Source organism: Coffea arabica, chromosome 5c (assembly GCF_036785885.1).
Source record: "Coffea arabica cultivar ET-39 chromosome 5c, Coffea Arabica ET-39 HiFi, whole genome shotgun sequence".
NCBI classification, from domain to species: domain Eukaryota; kingdom Viridiplantae; phylum Streptophyta; class Magnoliopsida; order Gentianales; family Rubiaceae; genus Coffea; species Coffea arabica.
The window spans coordinates 46,600,294-46,619,738 of record NC_092319.1 but is presented as its reverse complement, the minus strand read 5'-3'; the positions used below and the strand labels follow the sequence as shown (position 1 = coordinate 46,619,738).

Here is a 19,445-nt window from a genome sequence, read left to right as displayed (position 1 = left end):
CTGCGTTTTGAATCAAAGTTGAAGAAAAGAGAGTTCTTCTCACTTCTTAGACCGCCCATCCAGTTTTCTTAATCCAAAAGCAAACAAAATTCCCCCAAGAATCAGCCAAAGACAGAAATTCTAAAATTTCCACTCCTGATCTTGCATAAATTGATCTCTCTCTTAACAAATTCTATAACTGTAGCCAAAAAATGGCAGGGAGGTCACAGTACGGGTCATCGACGATGATCGTCACCAACACGCCTGCTGCAGATCTCGCCTTAACCAATTTAGCATATTGCTCTCCCTCCGATCTCCGGAACTTCGTCGTACCTGGATCCAGACTCGCTTATGCTCTCGTCGGGGACACGTTTGTTCTATCCGTCGAATATCCTTTCTATCTTTACCGTTTCCCTTTTTTCGGGAAATGTGAATTGCATGTTTCGATGCACTCATACGAATTTGGTTTAATTTTGTTTTAGATTATTTTATGCAATGTCTTTTCTGAATTAGCTGATATTTGCTTAATTCTTATGTTTGGGAGATTTGACGATTATGGTATGTTTGGATTTATTAATTATCAATTTCAACTTCTTCTGTGATAGGAGAGCTGAACTTATGAATTTGAAAGATATATACTGGCCACAAGGATACTGTGTTATAGTTTTCTTGCTTGGGAAGCTAGCGGAGTTGTGGTTGGTTGTTATCTGATCTTTGTTATGTAGTGGACAAAGTCGAGCTCACTATAAGCAGACTGATCCATCTCGCTGTCTTAATTGAGGCTTGAAAGTAGTATTGGTGAATTTAGTTAGGTAATGCACGGTAGTCTGTCCCAATTAAATGAATGCTTATGATACCTTAACTAGAACTTACAAGCCATGATGCGATTCCTAATGGCCACATTGCGCTCAATGCTGGTCAACGGCGACAAGCTAGAGTTTCTACTGCAGATTCGATATCCGTGAGCAGGTTTGATTTTGTAATTCTCCTTACATATTCTTAACCAGTAACCTTTTCTTAAAAAAAAAAAAAAATTCCTTTCCCGGCAATTATATTGATGTTTTTATTATCGTCTCCTTTTTTTTTTTTTTTTTCCAATGCAGATTTATACCACCTGAATATTTTGACCTCGCTTTGCTAACAGTTGAGTTGGAATTTGTGAAGAAGGGTACTAGAGAAGAGCATGTATGAATTTCTCTTTTTCAGCACTTTTCATTCTGACTTCTTCATGTTAGTTATTTCTGATGATCCTATTCAAAGGTGTCGAGTAAACTTTTTACCCTCCGTTCATATGTCTGTTTTCAGTGATTTAGGCATCAAGACTTGATCTTCCTTACTCTTATTTGCTTTAACTTGCCTGAGTAAACTGAACTTTGTAGGTAGATGCTGCACTTCTGTCCCAGCAGATTAAGAAAAGATTTAATAAGCAGGTATGAGCTCCAATTTCTTATTCTTTCTTCTTGGGAATATATTTTTGGCGTGGTGAGAGATGGGTGTTTGTGTCAGCAGTGATGCTGCCATCTATCATTTGGTACTGATCGTATTGTGTATGAGGAAGTCTGGTTATTCTTTGTCTCTGCAGGGAATTAAATTTTTAGTTTGTAAGCTTCATAGAATTTAGCAGTTAGCATTTCAAATTTCAAGTTCAAGTCTAGTTGGCTTTACAAACTGTCAGATACATTAAGAAACTTTGTCCATTATTTGTTAGTCATTGATTTGTTTTAAGGAACATTGCCAGAACCGAGAAATTTCCTTAATTGGATATTTAGTAGATTGCAGTAATTCAACTGCACGCAGTATGCACAGTAATGTTGTGTTGGTTGAAAGTAGAGTTTAAAGATATCATCATGATAATGGTAGAGAGCATTAAAATGTTGGTCTCATCAGTCATTCTTAGGGAAAAAGAGAAATTGATGCGGTTTTTGCACAAATTTCGTACATGTTACAGTGCATGAAGATGATCTGAGAGAAGGCTGTATATATTAATTAAGTGCACGAAATGAATAGCTAATGTTTATGGAACCTGAAGGTAATGAGTGCATAGTCATAAAAAGAAGCATAATAGTGGTCAAGATCATTTGAACTCGGTCTGGGTTTTGAATCTTTGGATTATATTACTGTCCGAAGGATTAGGTATTTAAAATTTCTCTGGTGTACATTGTTTAGATAGTTTAATGACCGTTTGTTGTCATACCGCATAAACTGTTGACCCCGACATTGGAGCTTTACTGGATAAGTCTAGTCAAAATTGGGGACATGCATTGGGGCATATAGTAGACTAGCTCAGTTGGGGCAGTTGAAGTTAATAAGCATAAGATTAGCTCTGCAGAATAATCATTTTTTGATAGCCTCCTACTTTATGTGCAGATTATGACAAACGGGCAAAAAGTAATATTTGAATATCATGGAAATCGTTACACTTTCACAGTTAACCAAGCTGCTGTAGAAGGACAAGAAAGATCCAAAGGAATTGAGCGGGGGATAATTTCAGCTGATACATATATCATCTTCGAGGCTTCAGGCTCCAGCGGTATAAAGGTTAGTCTATTGCTTTGAAATTTTGGGGTATGGGCAATATATACTGCTTGCTTCTCTGGTTACGTCATGCAAATGTTGTTATCTTGTCATCTTTCTTGTTGTGCAGATAGTCAACCAGCGCGAATCGGCCAGTAGCAGCATCTTTAAACAGAGAGACTTTAATCTTCAATCGCTGGGTATTGGCGGTTTAAGTGCAGAGTTTGCTGATATATTTCGAAGGGCTTTTGCCTCAAGGGTTTTCCCACCGCATGTGACCACTAAGTACTGTTCTGTTTCCTGAATGCACTTGATACTATTGATTTTCAGAAGCTTGTAATAGATATGGATATGAGTAACGTGCCAGTTCTAATGGTTGATTATTTTATTCATACGGTTTTCAAATTTTAAGAAGCTTTGATTTTCCAGATTAGGCATCAAGCATGTTAAAGGAATGCTACTCTATGGACCTCCTGGCACTGGGAAGACGCTAATGGCTCGTCAAATTGGGAAGATGTTAAATGGGAAAGAACCAAAGGTATATGCCACAACCATCTTTTAGTAATCTAATTGTTTGAAAGATAAATTGACAAAACTGCTTAGGTGCTCACTCAATTTATTGAAAAAGTGGTATGGTAGTGTTGATCGATCAGCAACAAGCTGACACACAGCAAATTGCTTATGAATTGTTGTTTCCCTTTCGAACAAATAAACACCTGCACTCTTCACCTTGTATTAGTTTCATTTTGATATTTGAAACTACCACGTATAATGTTCCACTGTGTCTTCTCATGTTTCCACTTTGGGGCATTTAAAATGCATGTGTGATCATATATAAAATCACTCTGGCAATTTATTCTGCAATTGGATCAGCAATGAAAGTTTATCTTCTAAGTCAGCTTGCTCATCTCTCAGTCAATGCAGTCTTAAAACCTTTCTCCTGCTTGCTATGGGTTAAGATTTATTGCCAATCAACACTTGGATGACATTATTTAGCCTCCCAATTTTTGTTCCCAGTTTTTTGTTCCTTTCTTCGCCTATGCAAATATTCCGCAATGGTTCCCGAGGTGGTCATCAATGGTGCCATAGACAATAATGTCCGAGAATGCTATTGGAAAACCTTTCCTATCATTGCATGTTTCTTAGTCTTATTTATCTATAAATGAAGTGTTTGGTTTGCGTTAACTAAATTTATCCTGGAATTGTTCTTTTCTATGTCTTTGTTAACTGTAGATTGTCAATGGACCTGAAGTGTTGAGTAAGTTTGTTGGTGAAACTGAGAAGAATGTCAGAGATTTATTTGCTGATGCTGAACAGGATCAAAGAACCAAAGGTACTGGGACCATGATGGCATTACTTGGTCCTTATCATTTCTCTAGAAACTAATGTCTCCTTTCTGCCTTTGTAGGTGACCAAAGTGATTTGCATGTTATCATCTTTGATGAAATTGATGCAATTTGCAAGGTAAGATTATAGACTGCTATATTAGGTGTCCCTCTCCGATCAATAATCTTCTTATATGCTTTCCCTATCAATGTAACAAATTGATCTCTTTTTAGTCCTATTATCTATGACATGGAATCCTTGCTGAAAAGCAAGTTGAATGTTAAGAAAAAAGGTTATTAAGGTGTTTGTATACAACGTTTGTCATATCAGGAGTATTATTGTTTTACATTTTGTCATTTGATGGATGTACTATCATGTCTTGCCCTTTTTGCCTGTTGGCCTTTGGAATCTCATCAGTTATTTTATCATGAAACTAATAAATGCTTTTGGTTTGGACATAGTCGAGAGGTTCAACTCGGGATGGAACTGGAGTACATGATAGCATTGTCAACCAGCTGCTCACTAAGGTTGGGTAATTGATAAAAGTTATGAAGCTGTTGAACTTAATTGGAAAATTTATTGAGGCACACAGTTAACTGGTTGGATTTCCATGGCTTTCAGATAGATGGTGTGGAGTCTCTGAACAATGTTTTGCTCATTGGGATGACCAACAGGAAAGATTTGATTGATGAAGCACTTTTAAGGTGACTGGCTTTGTCATGCTATACGAATTTTCACACACACAAACACACAACATAAATGCTGGTGCCAATAGAAAATGGAGATGCCAAGTTTATTGATTGCGTTTACTTGTATAGCTGAGAATAAAGATGTTTCTGTGTTTTAACCTATATGTCATTGTAAACTTTTGGCTTTTAGACCTGGACGTCTGGAAGTGCAAGTGGAGATAAGTCTTCCAGATGAAAATGGCCGTTTACAGATTCTCCAGATTCATACAAACAAGATGAAAGAGAGTTCATTTCTTGCTCCAGATGTTAATCTGCAAGAGCTTGGTATGACTCATCTCTGTTGAAATGTTCAGATTCTTTTTTTTCCTTTCTCTTTCTTGGTCTGGGAATGGTTGGGGTGTCTACAAACTCTGTTGATTGGCCGTTTCTGCACTAACTACTTTTTTATCTTTCAATCTGAAGTATTGACCTTTTCAATGTGATACCCTGCACGCCTATGCATTTTCACTCGAAGTATTACTTGTCACAAGATTTGAGGTGGGTACTCTGTGTGACTGAGGATCAGCCCATTTTTAATTGACATCATGGAGCCTAAAATTGATTGTGACTATGTATTTACGTGTTAAGCGATGAATTATATAGTTTCTTGTCATTGCACCCCCTGTTTCACTGTAAGTTTGAGTCCGGTATGGATTAGCACTAAAATGGATTGTCAAGTCTGGCATTTGAGGACAGGTATTGACTTAGTTTTAGTAAAATTCCAATTCTTTACAAGTTTTTGAGAATTGAATCAATTTCAAGGTTAGCAGAGCTTCTAAATACTATATCTACAGATTTGAATGGTTCTCTTTATGAATAGTGCTCGTTCGTTATTTTTGCAAGAATTCCTTTATGTCCCCACCAAAATAATTTGCATAACAAAGGATTTTATATCTCACTTTGACATGTGGTGGACTGGAATGTTGCCATATTATGGTAATCTTTTTTAGATGCTTGCGTGCATTTTGGTATGTTGTGAGTTTTGGCACCTAGCTGATGCAGATGCATGCACAGATGTATATTTAACTTGCTTAACGTAAACTTTTTCTAGATTACTACTCACATTCTTTCCATGCATGACAATTTACATTGACTCTGAATTATTTGGTTGACATCTAAGTAGGTCATGTATAGAATTTATGGAAATTACTTTGGTTGCAGCTGCTAGGACAAAAAACTACAGTGGGGCAGAGCTTGAGGGAGTTGTAAAAAGTGCAGTTTCTTTTGCTTTGAACCGGCAATTAAGTCTGGACGATCTTACAAAACCAGTTGATGAGGAAAGTATAAAAGTTACAATGGATGATTTTCTTGTTGCCCTTCAAGAAGTCACTCCTGCATTTGGAGCTTCCACTGATGATCTTGAGCGCTGCAGGTAGGATTTTCAAGCAATTTGATGATAGATTAGGTGGTCATATATGAAGCTGTGGTTGATTATTTTCTGCATCATTGATAAAAGTTGCCATCTTCCTTTAACATATTCTTGCTACGACTATTATCCTTGATTCACCAATATGCATTGCAATTGAAAGGTTTAATCTTGCCATTTCTGCTCACTAGAAAAATTATAACTATTTGAGAGTTCCTTAACTGAAAGAAGATGAGGTCCTGATTTGAAATTGAAGATTTATTAAATTGTTATGAGTTGCAGAATCAATGGAATTGTCGATTGTGGTGAACGACATTCCCACATATATAGAAGAACCATGCTTTTGGCAGAACAAGTTAAAGTTAGCAAAGGTAGCCCGCTTATTACTTGTCTTCTGGAAGGACCAAGTGGGAGGTAAATTTTTTTTTTTAATATTCTGTTTCTGCACTTTTTTTTTTTTTTTTTCCGGTTAGAGTTAAAGGCCATTTGTCTAATATTATACGTTGAAACAGTGGGAAGACAGCAATGGCAGCAACTATTGGTATTGAAAGTGATTTTCCCTATGTCAAGATTGTAAGCTACTTTTTGTACTTCTGCTCAATTTGATTTTTTTCTTGTATATCTGTCAAGTATTTCTTGAACATTCTTTCGCTCCCTGACATTTTGCTTCTGTTTTTTCTTTCCAATTGGTAGATTTCTGCTGAATCAATGATTGGACTCAGTGAAGGCAGTAAATGTGCCCAGATTGTGAAGGTTTTGAACATTGATATAATTTCTTGGACTATATAACTTCCTAGTTTGGAGAACATTCTATGTTCCTGTTTGTTATTCATTATTTGTTTGCTTGATTGACTTGTTGCTACCTTTTTATGATTGAGGAATGCATAGCTTGCTGGTTATCTTGCATTCAATGTCGAACACATTTTTGCACACACATACATAGGGAGAGCCTTGACATGACATAATTTGTGGCAATGAGGACAGCTTTTTTAGACCTATGATGTGCCCAATGCTGCTGATTGATTTTAATGGAGAAGCAATAAAGTGAAAAGAAAATGAAAGAAAAAGGGACTTGCTGACTGCCTGCTAACTGTACTAGGATATCTACTTGCGTGGTGCCATCTCAGCAGAGGCAAGCATTGACCACTAAAACTGGCTTTCCCTTGACTTTTTCATACCTGGGCCTGAGAGGGAATATAGGAATCTCAATATTTGCATTTTTCTGGTCGTCATTGAATTCTACCTTCGGTACAGCTACCACTTGGGTTATAACAGCAAATTGTGTGGGATACATTGATAATTTTTCTGAGTTATGAGAATCAGTATGATGAAACTGAGCTCATTTGGCCTTTGCTCTCAGTCTACTGTCGTCTTTACAGTCAAAACTTACAACCAAGTCTATTCCTACAAGCGTGTAGTTAGAGGAGAGGAAGTTTTATTGGGTTATTGGGAGTGGGTACATTGACATTATATGGACTGGATTATGGAGGAAAAGCTGAGTGACGATGACGAGGGTGTTAAAAGTCAGACTTTGCTCCAGAAATGTCTGTGGTCTTTAGCATTGGAGAGCAATGTCCTCAACTCTGTTGTGGGTCTTCTGACTATTTTTATAATTTCTTACAGTTCCACTTTTCCTTTCTTGAAATAACTTTTTCTTCTTCAGAATAATGAGGTTTGGTGCATGGGGTGAGCAAAAAGATTTTTTTGCATCTATATTTCATATGCATGTACAGATAGAACGCTTGATGTATGAAGAACGTGTATAGTTGGCCTAATTTTTATGTTTCCAGGTATTTGAGGATGCTTATAAGTCCCCTCTAAGCATTATCATCCTTGATGATATTGAAAGGTACCTTTGATCATTCGGGCAACCAATCTTTGATGGTTTATTTGGTTATCAATTCACTGAGATTATCCTGTTTGCGGCTGTTGCAGGCTAATAGAATATGTTGCAATTGGCCCACGATTTTCAAACTTAATTTCTCAGACGTTGTTGGTACTTCTCAAGCGGTTACCTCCAAAAGTATGTTATATTGTGCTATTCTTTAATCAAAGTTATTATGGCTTTTGTTGTTTGAGATGTGTCGAAGTTCTTAAGTTGTAAGGGGCAACTTTTGCAAATAATTGTCAGGCTTGTTGGTTGAATTACATGTTTTATGTGATTTATTTTACATTGAATTGTAGTTATATCGCATTAAATAATGCTACTGTGTGTAATAGTTATTGCATCTTTTATGTTAATGATTTGTCGATTTAATGCTCTTGAATACAGGGGAAAAATGTTCTTGTGATTGGGACAACCAGTGAGGTTAATTTCTTGAAGATGATTGGTATTCGCGATGCTTTCTCCGTCACCTACCATATTCCAACACTAGGCACAGAAGATGCCAGAAAGGTGAATCATCATCCTTCAATCTTTATGGCATAGCAGTCGCTATTGTTTCCTGGAATTTGCTTTCTGTTTCGTTTGCCTCTGGCATATGTTTATTCTTTGCTACGTGGTTCCTCGCATACTGGACGCGAAGATTATACTTTAACCCTATGTTTACGCTAGAAGAGCCTCATTTGCTGGTAGGGTAGAGCGCTTTTCTTTGGGAATCTATGCTGCTTGTATTTTTCCTGCTCTGCCTTCTGCGTTTACCCTTTCCTGATTTGATTTTCGTTTTGTGTTAATTGGTGTATGAATCAATGTTTTAGCTTCGGCCTGCTTTACTTTTCAATGCTGATCATTATGCTCTTCTTGGCAGGTGCTGCAACAGCTTAAGGTTTTCTCAGATGATGATGTTGATTCAGCTGCTGAGGCATTGAATGACGTAAGCCCCCGCCCCTGCCAAACACCACCCACTCACACTCCCCAGCCAAGAGATCAGTACCCCAAAACAATAAATAATAAGAAAACACCTTATATACATATGTGTGTGTGTGTATATAACTCTTTAATGGACATGTATATAACTTTTCATTGTTCTGCGACTCTACAGATGCCGATCAAGATGCTTTACATGGTAGTTGAGATGGCGGCTCAAGGCGAGCAAGGGGGAGAAGCGGAAGCTATTTACTCTGGCCGGCAGAAGATCAAGATTAATCATTTCTTGAATTGTCTACAAGATGTAGTTCAATATCAGGATAAAGACTTGGTAGTATATTAGACATGATGTTTGCTCCAGTTTACATGAAACCTGATTTTTGTATGATTATATTGAGTTAATACCATTTCATTTACGGGGAGTGGGATTTTGACGAGGCTTTTGTTAGACAACAGGGTTGTGGCTGGGTTATTAAACACAAATTCTTATTACCGATTGTAGAAGTATGCTTTGTTATATGTTATTTTATATGGCTATATAGGCTTTGCTTTTGATTCTAAAAATGGTTTAAATGTCTAATCTGCCATCGCGTAGCTTTCTTTCTTGACAAATCTTTACTGGGAGAGATAATGAGGTCTGGAAGTTTAACTACTGAACTTTTCCCGTAATCGGAAATTAATTTTTTGAACGGACATGAAATGGAAATTAACATGTAGTCGACTATTTTAAGAGTCAAAGAATGACAAGAAATGTGGCTTTCATCCCATAGATTTGCAAAGAAATTATTTTAAAAAAAAAGTTCCTCAATTTTCTACTCTGAGGTCCGTTAGCTAATGTCAAAGATAGCTAATGTCCAAGAAAGTAGGGGTGCAAACGAGTCGAGTCGAGTCAAGTTTTGGCCTTATCGAGTCGAGCCTTCGGTTAATTTCATGAAACTCGAGTTCGAGCTCAAAATGTCAAGCTCGAGTTTAAAAAATAAAAAAATAAAAAATAATTATTTTATTTTTAAGATAAATGAAATAATAATTTTTTAACAAATAATAAAATATTAAGAATATATATGTAAATTTACTATTAAAATAAAAAATATATATATATATATAATTGAGCTCGTGAGCCAACGAGTTTAATATTTTTGATCTCGAGCTCGAGTTTGAGATTGACTTGATTAGCTCGAACTCGACTCGAGTTCGATATTGACCGATCACGAACGGTTCGATTCGTGAACATCCCTAAAAGAAAGGCAATTGGTGGTTCTCCCAATCAGTCAAGTGTATGTTTTGTTCCGTATGTTTAATTAATTATGCTGCATGACTTTTTCTCGAGTTCGATATTGACCGATCTCGAACGATTCGATTCGTGAACAGCCCTAAAAGAAAGGCAATTGGTGGTTCTCCCAATCAGTCAAGTGTATGTTTTGTTCCGTATGTTTAATTAATTATGCTGCATGACTCTTTCGATCTGCCCACAATCTCTCATCAAAAGTCTTCCACTTGTCAAGTCTAGTGTTCTAATTGAGTCTACTTTCGTGTTTGTTCTAATCGAGTGCCTGTGCGTTTCTTTCAGTTACTGGAAAAAAAAGTGAAGTCTAGTGTTGATAAGACACTGACTTCCATTCCACGAGTTGTACCTATCAATTTTAAAAAAGTTGTCCAAATAAACTGAACCGCTCACCTTCACCAGGCCCGTTTCTTGATTCTCTTAAATGGCCCATCCTGCTTTTTTTTTTTTTCTTCAGGGCATCATAAAAGTTTAGTTTATAGCACGAAACGAGTTCCTAGTAGCATATTAGTATCTTTAACACTGTATTCTTCTAGTCCTTGTTATGAAATTTAAACCCGAGACCACATACTTGCATGCAGTGCATATTTGCTCAAATTTACTGCCGTGGCTTTACAATTGCTAACCACAATTATTCATACAACTCCTGTGTTAGATCAAAGCATTTGGCTCTTGAAAACCTCCTGGACGCTTCGTTTTTCTGTTGAAGAGCCCTTTTTCCGAGCCATGTTAAAAATTTATGGTTATTCAGATTTTTTTTTTTTTTTTTTTTGTCAATCAAACCAGGCAATGATATGGACTCGTCTGAGGGAGGGAGTGGAGGCTGGAGGTGACATGAAGGCAAGCTCATGAAGATGACAGCCATGAATCGAGTCGCCTTCCTTTATTTAGATAAAAAGATGGAGGATATATTTATAAGGCCATGCTTCGTTTGACAAAACGACTCGAAAAAGGGTTGGCTATAATGAGAAGCAATTGCCCCACAACCCGTGAAAGAAGCCTGTGATCATCTCCCTTATCTCAAAAATTATAATCCAAGGGAAGAAAAGAATATTTTAGAATCTTCCACACGTCGATGTTCAAAGAAACCTCCCTGAGCTTCTTTCGATGTTCATGGACCAAACTAGACTGTCCAATTTATGTTGCTAAATCTGAAAAATTCTTTTTTTTTCTTTTTCGTTTTGTTTATGGTATTTTGAGATGACTCAAGAGATGAAAAATGTACTGACCGTGTTTAAATGTTCAAATGTGAAGCTTATGGACGTCCAACATGCAGGAGCATCTATCCCAAGCAGGATCTCCTGCCGTGCGAGTGACTTCTTGGTATAATATATAGCCAATGCACATTTTCGGTGATTGCCAGGCGTACACTTGTTTGGTCGATTTTGGACTTCAATTTTAACCGTCAAATCCGCTTGTTTGGAACTTGGATTTTTTTGGGAGTCTATCTAAAACTTTACTGTAGTGCACTGTAGAAGTTTTTGAAAAAATTTTATAGAAATTTTTGTAAGATGAAAATTTTTTTTGTAAAAATTTTTGTAAGATAAAAAATTTTGTAAAAGTTTTTGTAAGGTGAATTTTTTTTCCTTTTCTTTTTTTTTTCTTTCTTTCTTTTTTTCTTTCTCCTTCTCTTTCTTTTTTTTTCTTTTTTTTTCTTTCCTCTCTTTCTTCTTCTTCTTCCTTCCCCCTCCCGCCACCCCTTCTCCTCTCCTCTGCATTTCCCCCGCCACCTCTTTCCCCCGCTAGCCCCTCTGCCCCTTCCCCCTCCCCTCTGCACGCCACCCCCTCTGTCCTGCCCCTACCCTTTCCCCCGCTGCCCTTCCACCCCCTCCCCCCGCCACCTTCTCTGTCCCTTCCCCTTCCCCTCTGCCCTGCCACTCCCCTCCTATTTCCCCCTCCCCTGTTCCCCTTCCCATTTCCCGTTTCCCGCCACCCCCTTCCCTGTTCCCCTGTTCTCTCGTCAACCATAGCGTTGGCGTGATTGGAGGGAGAAAGAAAAATCAGAGCAGGAGGAAAGTAACTGCTGCTGCTACATAGGTCAGGGGAGTTTGGCTAGGGAGGAGAGGGAGGGAGAAAGGAAGGAAAAAAAAATTTGGGAATGCCGGTGCCGGAATAGGGGGCCGGCGCCGAAAATGGCGGCGGAGGTGGTGGTTGGTGATGAAGGTAAGGTGGATGGGGTGGGGGAGAAAGAAGAAAAAAGATAGAAATTTTCTATGTATTAGATATTTTGAAATGCGTACGTTAAAAAATTTGATGAATTTTTTTGAATTTCTATAGCTAAAGTTGTTAAAAAACTTGTAGCTAAAAAACTCACTCCCAAATAGGCCCGATGATCATTGGCAGAATCCAAACAGAATCACCTCATTGTCAAAAAAAAGGCATATACTAAAAGTAATTCACGAGTCTTAAAATCAAATTATCAAACAAGATTGACACGGGCACGGCCTGGAACACAGCCAAAGCCTTCGTCTTTGAATTTTGAGTTCACACGTCGTCCTTTGAATTTTGATAGGGCAAGACAGGAGATATTTGCACATACACCAAGAAAACTTGCCAATATAAGTAGCGGAGGAGAGAAATCAATAATACTATATATTCTCTATAAAACTTTTCAAATGGTTGTGGACAGCTAATAATCGAACTCAGACTGCGATGGTTTTGGCTAATACTCCAACAGCCACTTGTTACTTTCCCTCTTTGACTAGCTCACAACTCCTGAAGTTAAAAAAAAGCTAGATACTAATAGCCTTATTTTGTCTGAGGATCTCTCCACTGTTCTGTTACCCTCACACACTTTTATGCTACTTAAAAGATTTACTCTTTCTTCATATGCGGTCTTCTAACTCAATCTTCTACTTAACCAACAATTTATTGAAAGAGTTATTATACATGCATTAAAGTAAAGGTTTCTAACCAATTGTTGATTGGATTATCAAATATTTGCTCTTTCCACATATACTGTCTTCTAATTTGATCTTCTACTATGACCAACAACTTATTGGGTGAATTTGCATAGTCATAGGCATGCATAACACAAGATCTTTAATCAAATATCGATTCGATTACTGTACATGAAACGTACAGTTCGTACAGCAAAAGGCATCCAAAGAAATGAATTCGCATATATCTTTTGCGCTTTGCTAAAGATAAATGGAGTGGCAAAGATTGAATGCGTACAAACGGATTGGAATATATATTATTAACCTTTAAAAACAAAAGGAGCAATATGAAGCGCAGAAAACACCGCCATCCATCGAGTGTTTCTTGGTAAAAGGGACGTGAAGTTGACACGAGAGGAGGATAGGAGGCCGAGCCTCCATGATCAAGATTCCTTTCGACTTTTACTCAGAGGCGTGTGCTCCTCTCGCGTTTCATTGGGCCGCGGTGTCCCTGCCCTTTGATGGGACTGTGCCCATTTCCTCTCCATTGCTCCATGGCATCTCACCATCTATAAATACTGCCCCAAGCATTGAGCTTGGATACACAGCAATTTACCACAGCTGCAACAAACCCTAATCCAGTTCTTTGCTTTTATTATCACTTGTATTAACTTCTTTCTCACCATGTCGGACAAGTGCGGAAACTGCGACTGCGCTGACAAGAGCCAGTGCGTGTAAGTGTTTCTCCTTCTTATAGATCTTGTTAAAGTTTATATGCCACCATACTCATAGCCGCATGATTTTTCACACCATGATCCCATGATACGTACGATTAATATTCAATTCTCCATGAATATGTCTAGACATGGATTTATCCCTCACATCATGAACTGCGAATTTAAGAATTTCTTTACACGAACAAGTGTAATCTTTACTATGTCGAAACTATATATAGTAAACCAATTTGAGTGTGTGCATATATACAGGATGAAGTCAAAATGTCATGCGAGTACTTTCTTTTTCCCCAGTTGCGCGAGTGTTCTTTATTTTGTGCATGCGTACTTATCAAGCTAAGCAAATATGGTTATTGAATTGCAGGAAGAAAGGAAGCAGCTATGCTGCTGACATTGTTGAGACCGAGAACACGTATGTGTCTTGCTTACTTCTTTCTAGTTAATAAAGTTGAGTATTTGGGGATAGATAGGCTGAATGTTTTCCTTCGGAGGAACCCTCCCACTTATACTAGAAGAAACGAAGAATTCGAGTATTTTGTCCTTTTTATTCACTTATTAAAAGGGTAACAATTCATGGCCGGACCATTTTTTTTTTTTTTTTTTTATTTCATGTTTCCATGTTTACTTTTGCAGCTTTGTGGAGACCTTCGTGATGATGGAAGGAGGTGCGCAAAATGGCAAGTGCAAGTGCGGTCCGAGCTGCGCCTGTGTCAACTGCACCTGTGACAATTGACACGGCTCTCACATATACATATGATATGAGTGCCTCCTGATTCATACAAAACTATGTAGTGAGGTTCTCTAAATTAGTATGTGATGATGGTCAATAATTTGTGTTGTGTTGTGGGGTCTGTCTTTTGTTTTGATGGTCCAGTGATTTGACAAATCACTGTTTATGTTGTGTGTTTCCTTCCTCATCCTGTAACGAGGTGATTATAATAACAATAATGTTTTAGTACTCTTGAATTTCTCACTTCCATTCAAAAAGATACAAAAGAATTTGTCACTCCATCATGATGAATGATAATAATATAGGACTAGTGTTGAATCTTCTTCTGTACTGGGCATCAACCGCGGATCGAGATGAGATGAGAAGCCCTTTGCGTCCACGCCTTTATCTTTTGCCACGCAAAGACGTGACGAATGGCAGCAATAAGTTTCGCGCCCACTCCTAAGGAATACATCATCGATACAACAAAATCACATTCATCCTATTATATGGTCTGCAAAGTTCGTTCAGCTAAATCACTTTCTGGAATGCATATATATATATATATATATATATATGTATGTATCATGTCAAGGAGGACATTCGCAAATTGAAGCAAAAACAAGTATAAGTCACGCAAATTGCCACTTAACCCAATTAATAGGGCTTGCAACTTTACTAATAATGCCTAGACCTTCCACCATATTCTTCCAAACCAAAAAAATTAATTAATTAAACGTCCAAAAGAAAAATTGGAGGTTAAATCTGTGAATTAGAGTACATTCATCAGCTACCATCCATTTCAGGTTTTCAACTTTATTTAGGACTCAATTTTTTTAATTTCCTTATTTTGAAACAAATAGGAGTATTTATTGCAACTTTCTAAAGCCAGGCCCCGCAGCCCATCCACAAACTATGAGTAGCCCACTGCAATGTCGAGTAGACCCTCCCCCCCACTCTCTTGTATAAACCTCTCCGCATTTTGTTTTGGGATCCGTTGCCTGAGACATTCTCATAAGTTGGGCCCAAACAACCGTCCAGACCAGAATCCCTCTTACTCCCAGGGCAAGAAATAAAAATAAAATGGCGGATCTTCACACTTTAAAGCCAGTACAGTCACCAATTTAATTTATTTTTTTTTTTTTTTATAAAAATTTTGTCTATTATAAGACAACAACTAGTAAAGCTAATCTAGTAGCATCTAATTTCAGAAAGCTTCAACTTGGAGGCTACTTTGCATTCACAAGAGAGGCAATCACAACAACAACATGAGGACGAGTAACCCTTCAAAAAAATCAGAGGCCAGGACTAGCATCAGTAAATGCACAACCTGTACAAAACAATAACAAATGCACTTGCAGGAGGATAACCACAAAAAAAAAGGGGGCACAATTAGAATTCTGAAACTTTTATTCCCTGATAGATATGCTTTAGCATTCCTCCCGTACACTTTCTACCAGCACCAAGTATGTACCCTGTCTTTCATCAGGAACCCTTTATGTGGGAATGAGCAAATGCTGCATTTCAGTTATCTCTCGGTTAATCTGTAACATTACTATACCAGACAAAAATCCAGTGTATGGTGCAGCCCAAAACAATAGAAACAAAAATTCTATCAATTTCCACAGCATAATGCAATTCGTGTATCCAATCGACCACGGTAATACTTTTTAAACATTGAAGCCTTCCGCACGGAGGCATTTACGATGAGCCTCGATCCATTTTCCACAAGCAGCTTCGCCATGCTCCACAACACATTCATCTCTTAGTTTCTTTGTCTCGGGGCAAGCACAGCATATCTTCTTCCGCGGCTTTGAATCCGGCCCTGGTCCTACAGAACCTGGACTTTGATCTTTGTGTACATTCAAGGAGATAACAGATGAAGAGTTCTGTGCAGGCAATCCACCCATTATATGAACTCCCTGGTAAAAAAAAAAAAAAAGAGGGTTCAAAACTATAAGATTCAAAGCTCCAAGTTGGAATACACAAAGAATAAACATGCAATGACGACAATCATATGCTCAGCTATCAGAGAAACATGCTATGATGCAGACTCAATGTACAGTCTAATTACAAACAGAAAGCTAAATGCATCCATATAACTGCACAAAATCAACATACAGTTTAATACACTATTCTGGCAGGCAGTATATTCCTGGTAAAAGAATCTTCATCAAAATTGAAGAATAAAAAAGAAAACAACGCATATATGACTGGAGATAATCAAAGATTTCAAGCGAAAAAATTGAATTTACCTATGTACTACAAGTGTCCTTCAAAGTTATGTTTTCATATTTTCTTGAAAGAATCCCTATTGTTAGCTTTGCCAGGTATATGAGTAGTATATACTTTTAGGTTGGCCCAAGAAAAGAGTAGCTCAGCCCGCGAATGTCTGGCACCGAACTATATTCTTCAATTTTAATTTGTACTCTAGATGTGAATGTCTTTGACTCTTTGCCACCTAGAATTTAAATCTAAAGCAAATCTGTTGTAGTTTCTTTATCAACTGAAGCTTTATGCTCAATTGATCATATTGCAAACATCTCTAGGTCCTAGTTTCATTTTACCTATCATTTGGTGGATTTGTTTTACAACCTCGTAGATTTTTTTGTCACTTAAATACCTAAATTATGGGAGTAAAGTGACGGGATTTAGCTTACACCATATCGTTAATGTTCCCTAAATTTGATATATAACGTCACAACTCACAAGTTCACGAGTGAGCTGGGGGAGCCAGTCAACCTCCCAAAAATCAAAAGGACAATTCTAGTCAATCCTTAGATTTTGCAATTTTCCATGTTCGGCAACCCAAAAGATATAGAATCCAGATTCACCTTAATTCCTTCTCCAAAAGAACATGAGTATCAAGTCTTCCATGAATTGAACTTAAAACTCTCTTCTAGAACAGCAAAACCAAGGTCATCTCAGTTTGAACCATTACAAATCAACTCTACACTGAATGCAAATTAGTATTTATAATAGTTACCCTCTTCAATAATATTTGAGAACAACAATATGCACAAGAAGCACAACTAGAATGAAATACATATCAGAGATAAGAAAAAAGAAATCAATAAAAGCAAAAGTTGGCAACTTGAAAAGGAAGCCTAAACATATGAACATTTCTTGAAACCTTAAGCAACTTGAATCATCACGATTCTCGTTCAGTTTTATAAAAAGCGATACCTTATAAGGAAATTTTATGCTACTGCCAATGCCAACTTTCTTCTATTCTAATTTGAAATTAATTGTTTTCAAAACAATAAGTGATCTTCAAACAAAAGGTTGCTATGCAAGTCAATTATCAACAAAACTGTCAGAGGAGAACTTTCAGGTCAAGTGAATGAGTTGAAAGGATTTGACACATTCATGTGAACGAGCTCCAACAAGAACCCATCCAAATAATAGTATCGCTGCACAGCAATGATATAAATAGTTATAAGTCACTTTAGACATGGGATTCTCACTTACACAATTGCATAAGATCACGCTAGCAGAAAGATTACTTATTTAGTTTCTCCTTGATGAAACACAAAACAGCTAAAGAATCAAAGGACTCTAGCACGCTATTGGTCCTCACTCCTCTTGGATTCAATGCTAAGTCAGCAATTAGGTATTGAGAGGAGAGTGGGGGAGATAAAAGCATCAAACCATTTTGGCAGAGAAGGATACGCCAAAAAAAAAAAAAAAAAGAAAGTCAGCTCACCGTACAAATTTTCGAGTTGTCAGGTTTCTCTACAAATTTAGCATACACCAATCCTTAACACAATTAACTCCCACAACCCAAAACGCAAAACAATTTAAAATGCAAAGCAAGCATTTTTGCATTTCCTATGATTACCAGAGTTCTATATCCGCCAAAATCAGTACGAAAGAGGCGTACACATACATCATAATTGATTAATGGACAGAAAAGAAGATGCGAAATCTACAGAGTTCCTCCCCCGCCTCCCCACCGCCAAATAGGGCAAAAAAAAAAAGGACAATTTTTGATTAAATACAATCAAGTTTTCGCCTTTTCGTGAATAATTGTGTTAATCCTACACAAGACAGGCAAATATCCGTCTCTTCAATTTACTCAGTAGATTATGAGGAACGGAAAACCCCCACAAAAGCATGTGCACGAAAGTTATCACGCTAATGAGATTTACCTCTGCATACAAAAAAGAAGCAACCTTGATCTATCATCAATTACGTGAAATAGACCAAAAGTAAGTAAGTAAGTAAAGAAAAGGACATACCTCTGGTCTTGCTTCCAATATTTTGATTCCCTCTCCTTCTGTTTTAGCGTTGGGAGAGCGTAAAGGCTATAAGACTTCTGTCTGTTTAAGTGTTGAAAAGAGGGCTCCGTTACCGGAAGGAGAGGACTGCGAGTCAAGTTTAGAATATTAATCTTGTGGCTAATATTAATCTAGCCCTCCAAAGTTTAGAATATCTCAATTAAGTCCTCGCAAGTGTATTAAGTACTACGATCCGATCTTACAAACCAAAAAACGATCCTAGGTAGAATCCCGATTTTGAAAACCTTGACTCAAATGTGTCTTCTCTTCATGAAAGATCGAGATGGTAAAAAGAAACAAAGTTCACAAATTTTTTATTTTGTTGGATATCTCCCAACGACACTCTAGAACTTAACTATCAAGAACGTTTTTAAATTACTGTAGCATTTTTTTTTTTTAATGTGATGGATATACTATAAGGGATGTGAGATTTTTTTTTATGTGATAAATATAAACGATAAAAAAAAAGTTATTGAAAAACTTGTTTGTAGTATAATATAATCAAATTAAATTCGACAAATAAACCACCACACAAACACACACTTCATTAACAAACGCTAAAGGTCAGAGGTGCGACTGCCCGGCGGCTATGACTATCAGCGATTAGCTACTCAACCTTGAGCCGTTTTTGCGGGGATCGATCGGCAAGCATGGGATTGCTAGCAGGTCAATTAGTCGGCTACAATAAAGCGACTTGCAAAATTCATCGTTTAAAGTAGCCGTGCCCATTGAAAATTGCCAGTGAGCAGCTGCTGTACTTTTGAGTACTGATTCAGAAACTGAATGGGGGACTGAAGAAAAGTAATCAAAGGGAGAGTCCTAACTCACAAACCAAGCACTCA

The 19,445-nt window shown here is 37.4% G+C and overlaps 2 protein-coding genes and 1 long non-coding RNA gene across 3 annotated transcripts; 2 read left to right on the top strand and 1 right to left on the bottom strand.

The window, feature by feature from the left end:
• Positions 1-50: 50 nt before the first annotated feature.
• On the top strand, positions 51-9,256 carry LOC113690453 (vesicle-fusing ATPase). Its single transcript, XM_072051310.1, has 21 exons — positions 51-368; positions 854-948; positions 1,083-1,164; positions 1,359-1,409; positions 2,347-2,517; positions 2,624-2,778; positions 2,923-3,031; positions 3,727-3,826; positions 3,902-3,957; positions 4,281-4,346; positions 4,441-4,523; positions 4,699-4,832; positions 5,709-5,919; positions 6,196-6,327; positions 6,426-6,486; positions 6,607-6,666; positions 7,704-7,762; positions 7,849-7,936; positions 8,186-8,308; positions 8,661-8,726; positions 8,895-9,256. The coding sequence occupies exons 1-21, from the start codon at positions 192-194 to the stop codon at positions 9,060-9,062; spliced, it is 2,247 nt and encodes a 748-aa protein (XP_071907411.1). The 5' UTR covers positions 51-191; the 3' UTR covers positions 9,063-9,256.
• A 4,317-nt stretch (positions 9,257-13,573) lies between these two features.
• On the top strand, positions 13,574-14,023 carry LOC140007841 (uncharacterized). The gene is made up of 2 exons (XR_011815299.1): positions 13,574-13,614; positions 13,979-14,023. It is a non-coding gene; the product is annotated as an uncharacterized lncRNA (long non-coding RNA).
• A 1,683-nt stretch (positions 14,024-15,706) lies between these two features.
• On the bottom strand, positions 15,707-18,698 carry LOC113689816 (cytochrome c oxidase copper chaperone 1). The gene is made up of 2 exons (XM_072051309.1): positions 18,565-18,698; positions 15,707-16,245 (listed from the first exon to the last, which is right to left on the bottom strand). The coding sequence occupies exon 2, from the start codon at positions 16,231-16,233 to the stop codon at positions 15,994-15,996; it is 240 nt and encodes a 79-aa protein (XP_071907410.1). The 5' UTR covers positions 16,234-16,245; positions 18,565-18,698; the 3' UTR covers positions 15,707-15,993.
• Positions 18,699-19,445: the final 747 nt, after the last annotated feature.

What these genes read in the sequence shown, in the direction of transcription:
- LOC113690453 (XM_072051310.1), top strand. Translation starts at nt 192, where the DNA reads ATGGCAGGGAGGTCACAGTACGGGTCATCGACGATGATCGTCACCAAC. An exon ending in GATTCGATATCCGTGAGCAG is followed by an intron (nt 949 to 1,082) that starts GTTTGATTTTGT and finishes TTTCCAATGCAG; the next exon opens with ATTTATACCACCTGAATATT. An exon ending in ATTTTCCCTATGTCAAGATT is followed by an intron (nt 6,487 to 6,606) that starts GTAAGCTACTTT and finishes TCCAATTGGTAG; the next exon opens with ATTTCTGCTGAATCAATGAT.
- LOC113689816 (XM_072051309.1), bottom strand. Translation starts at nt 16,233, where the DNA reads ATGGGTGGATTGCCTGCACAGAACTCTTCATCTGTTATCTCCTTGAAT.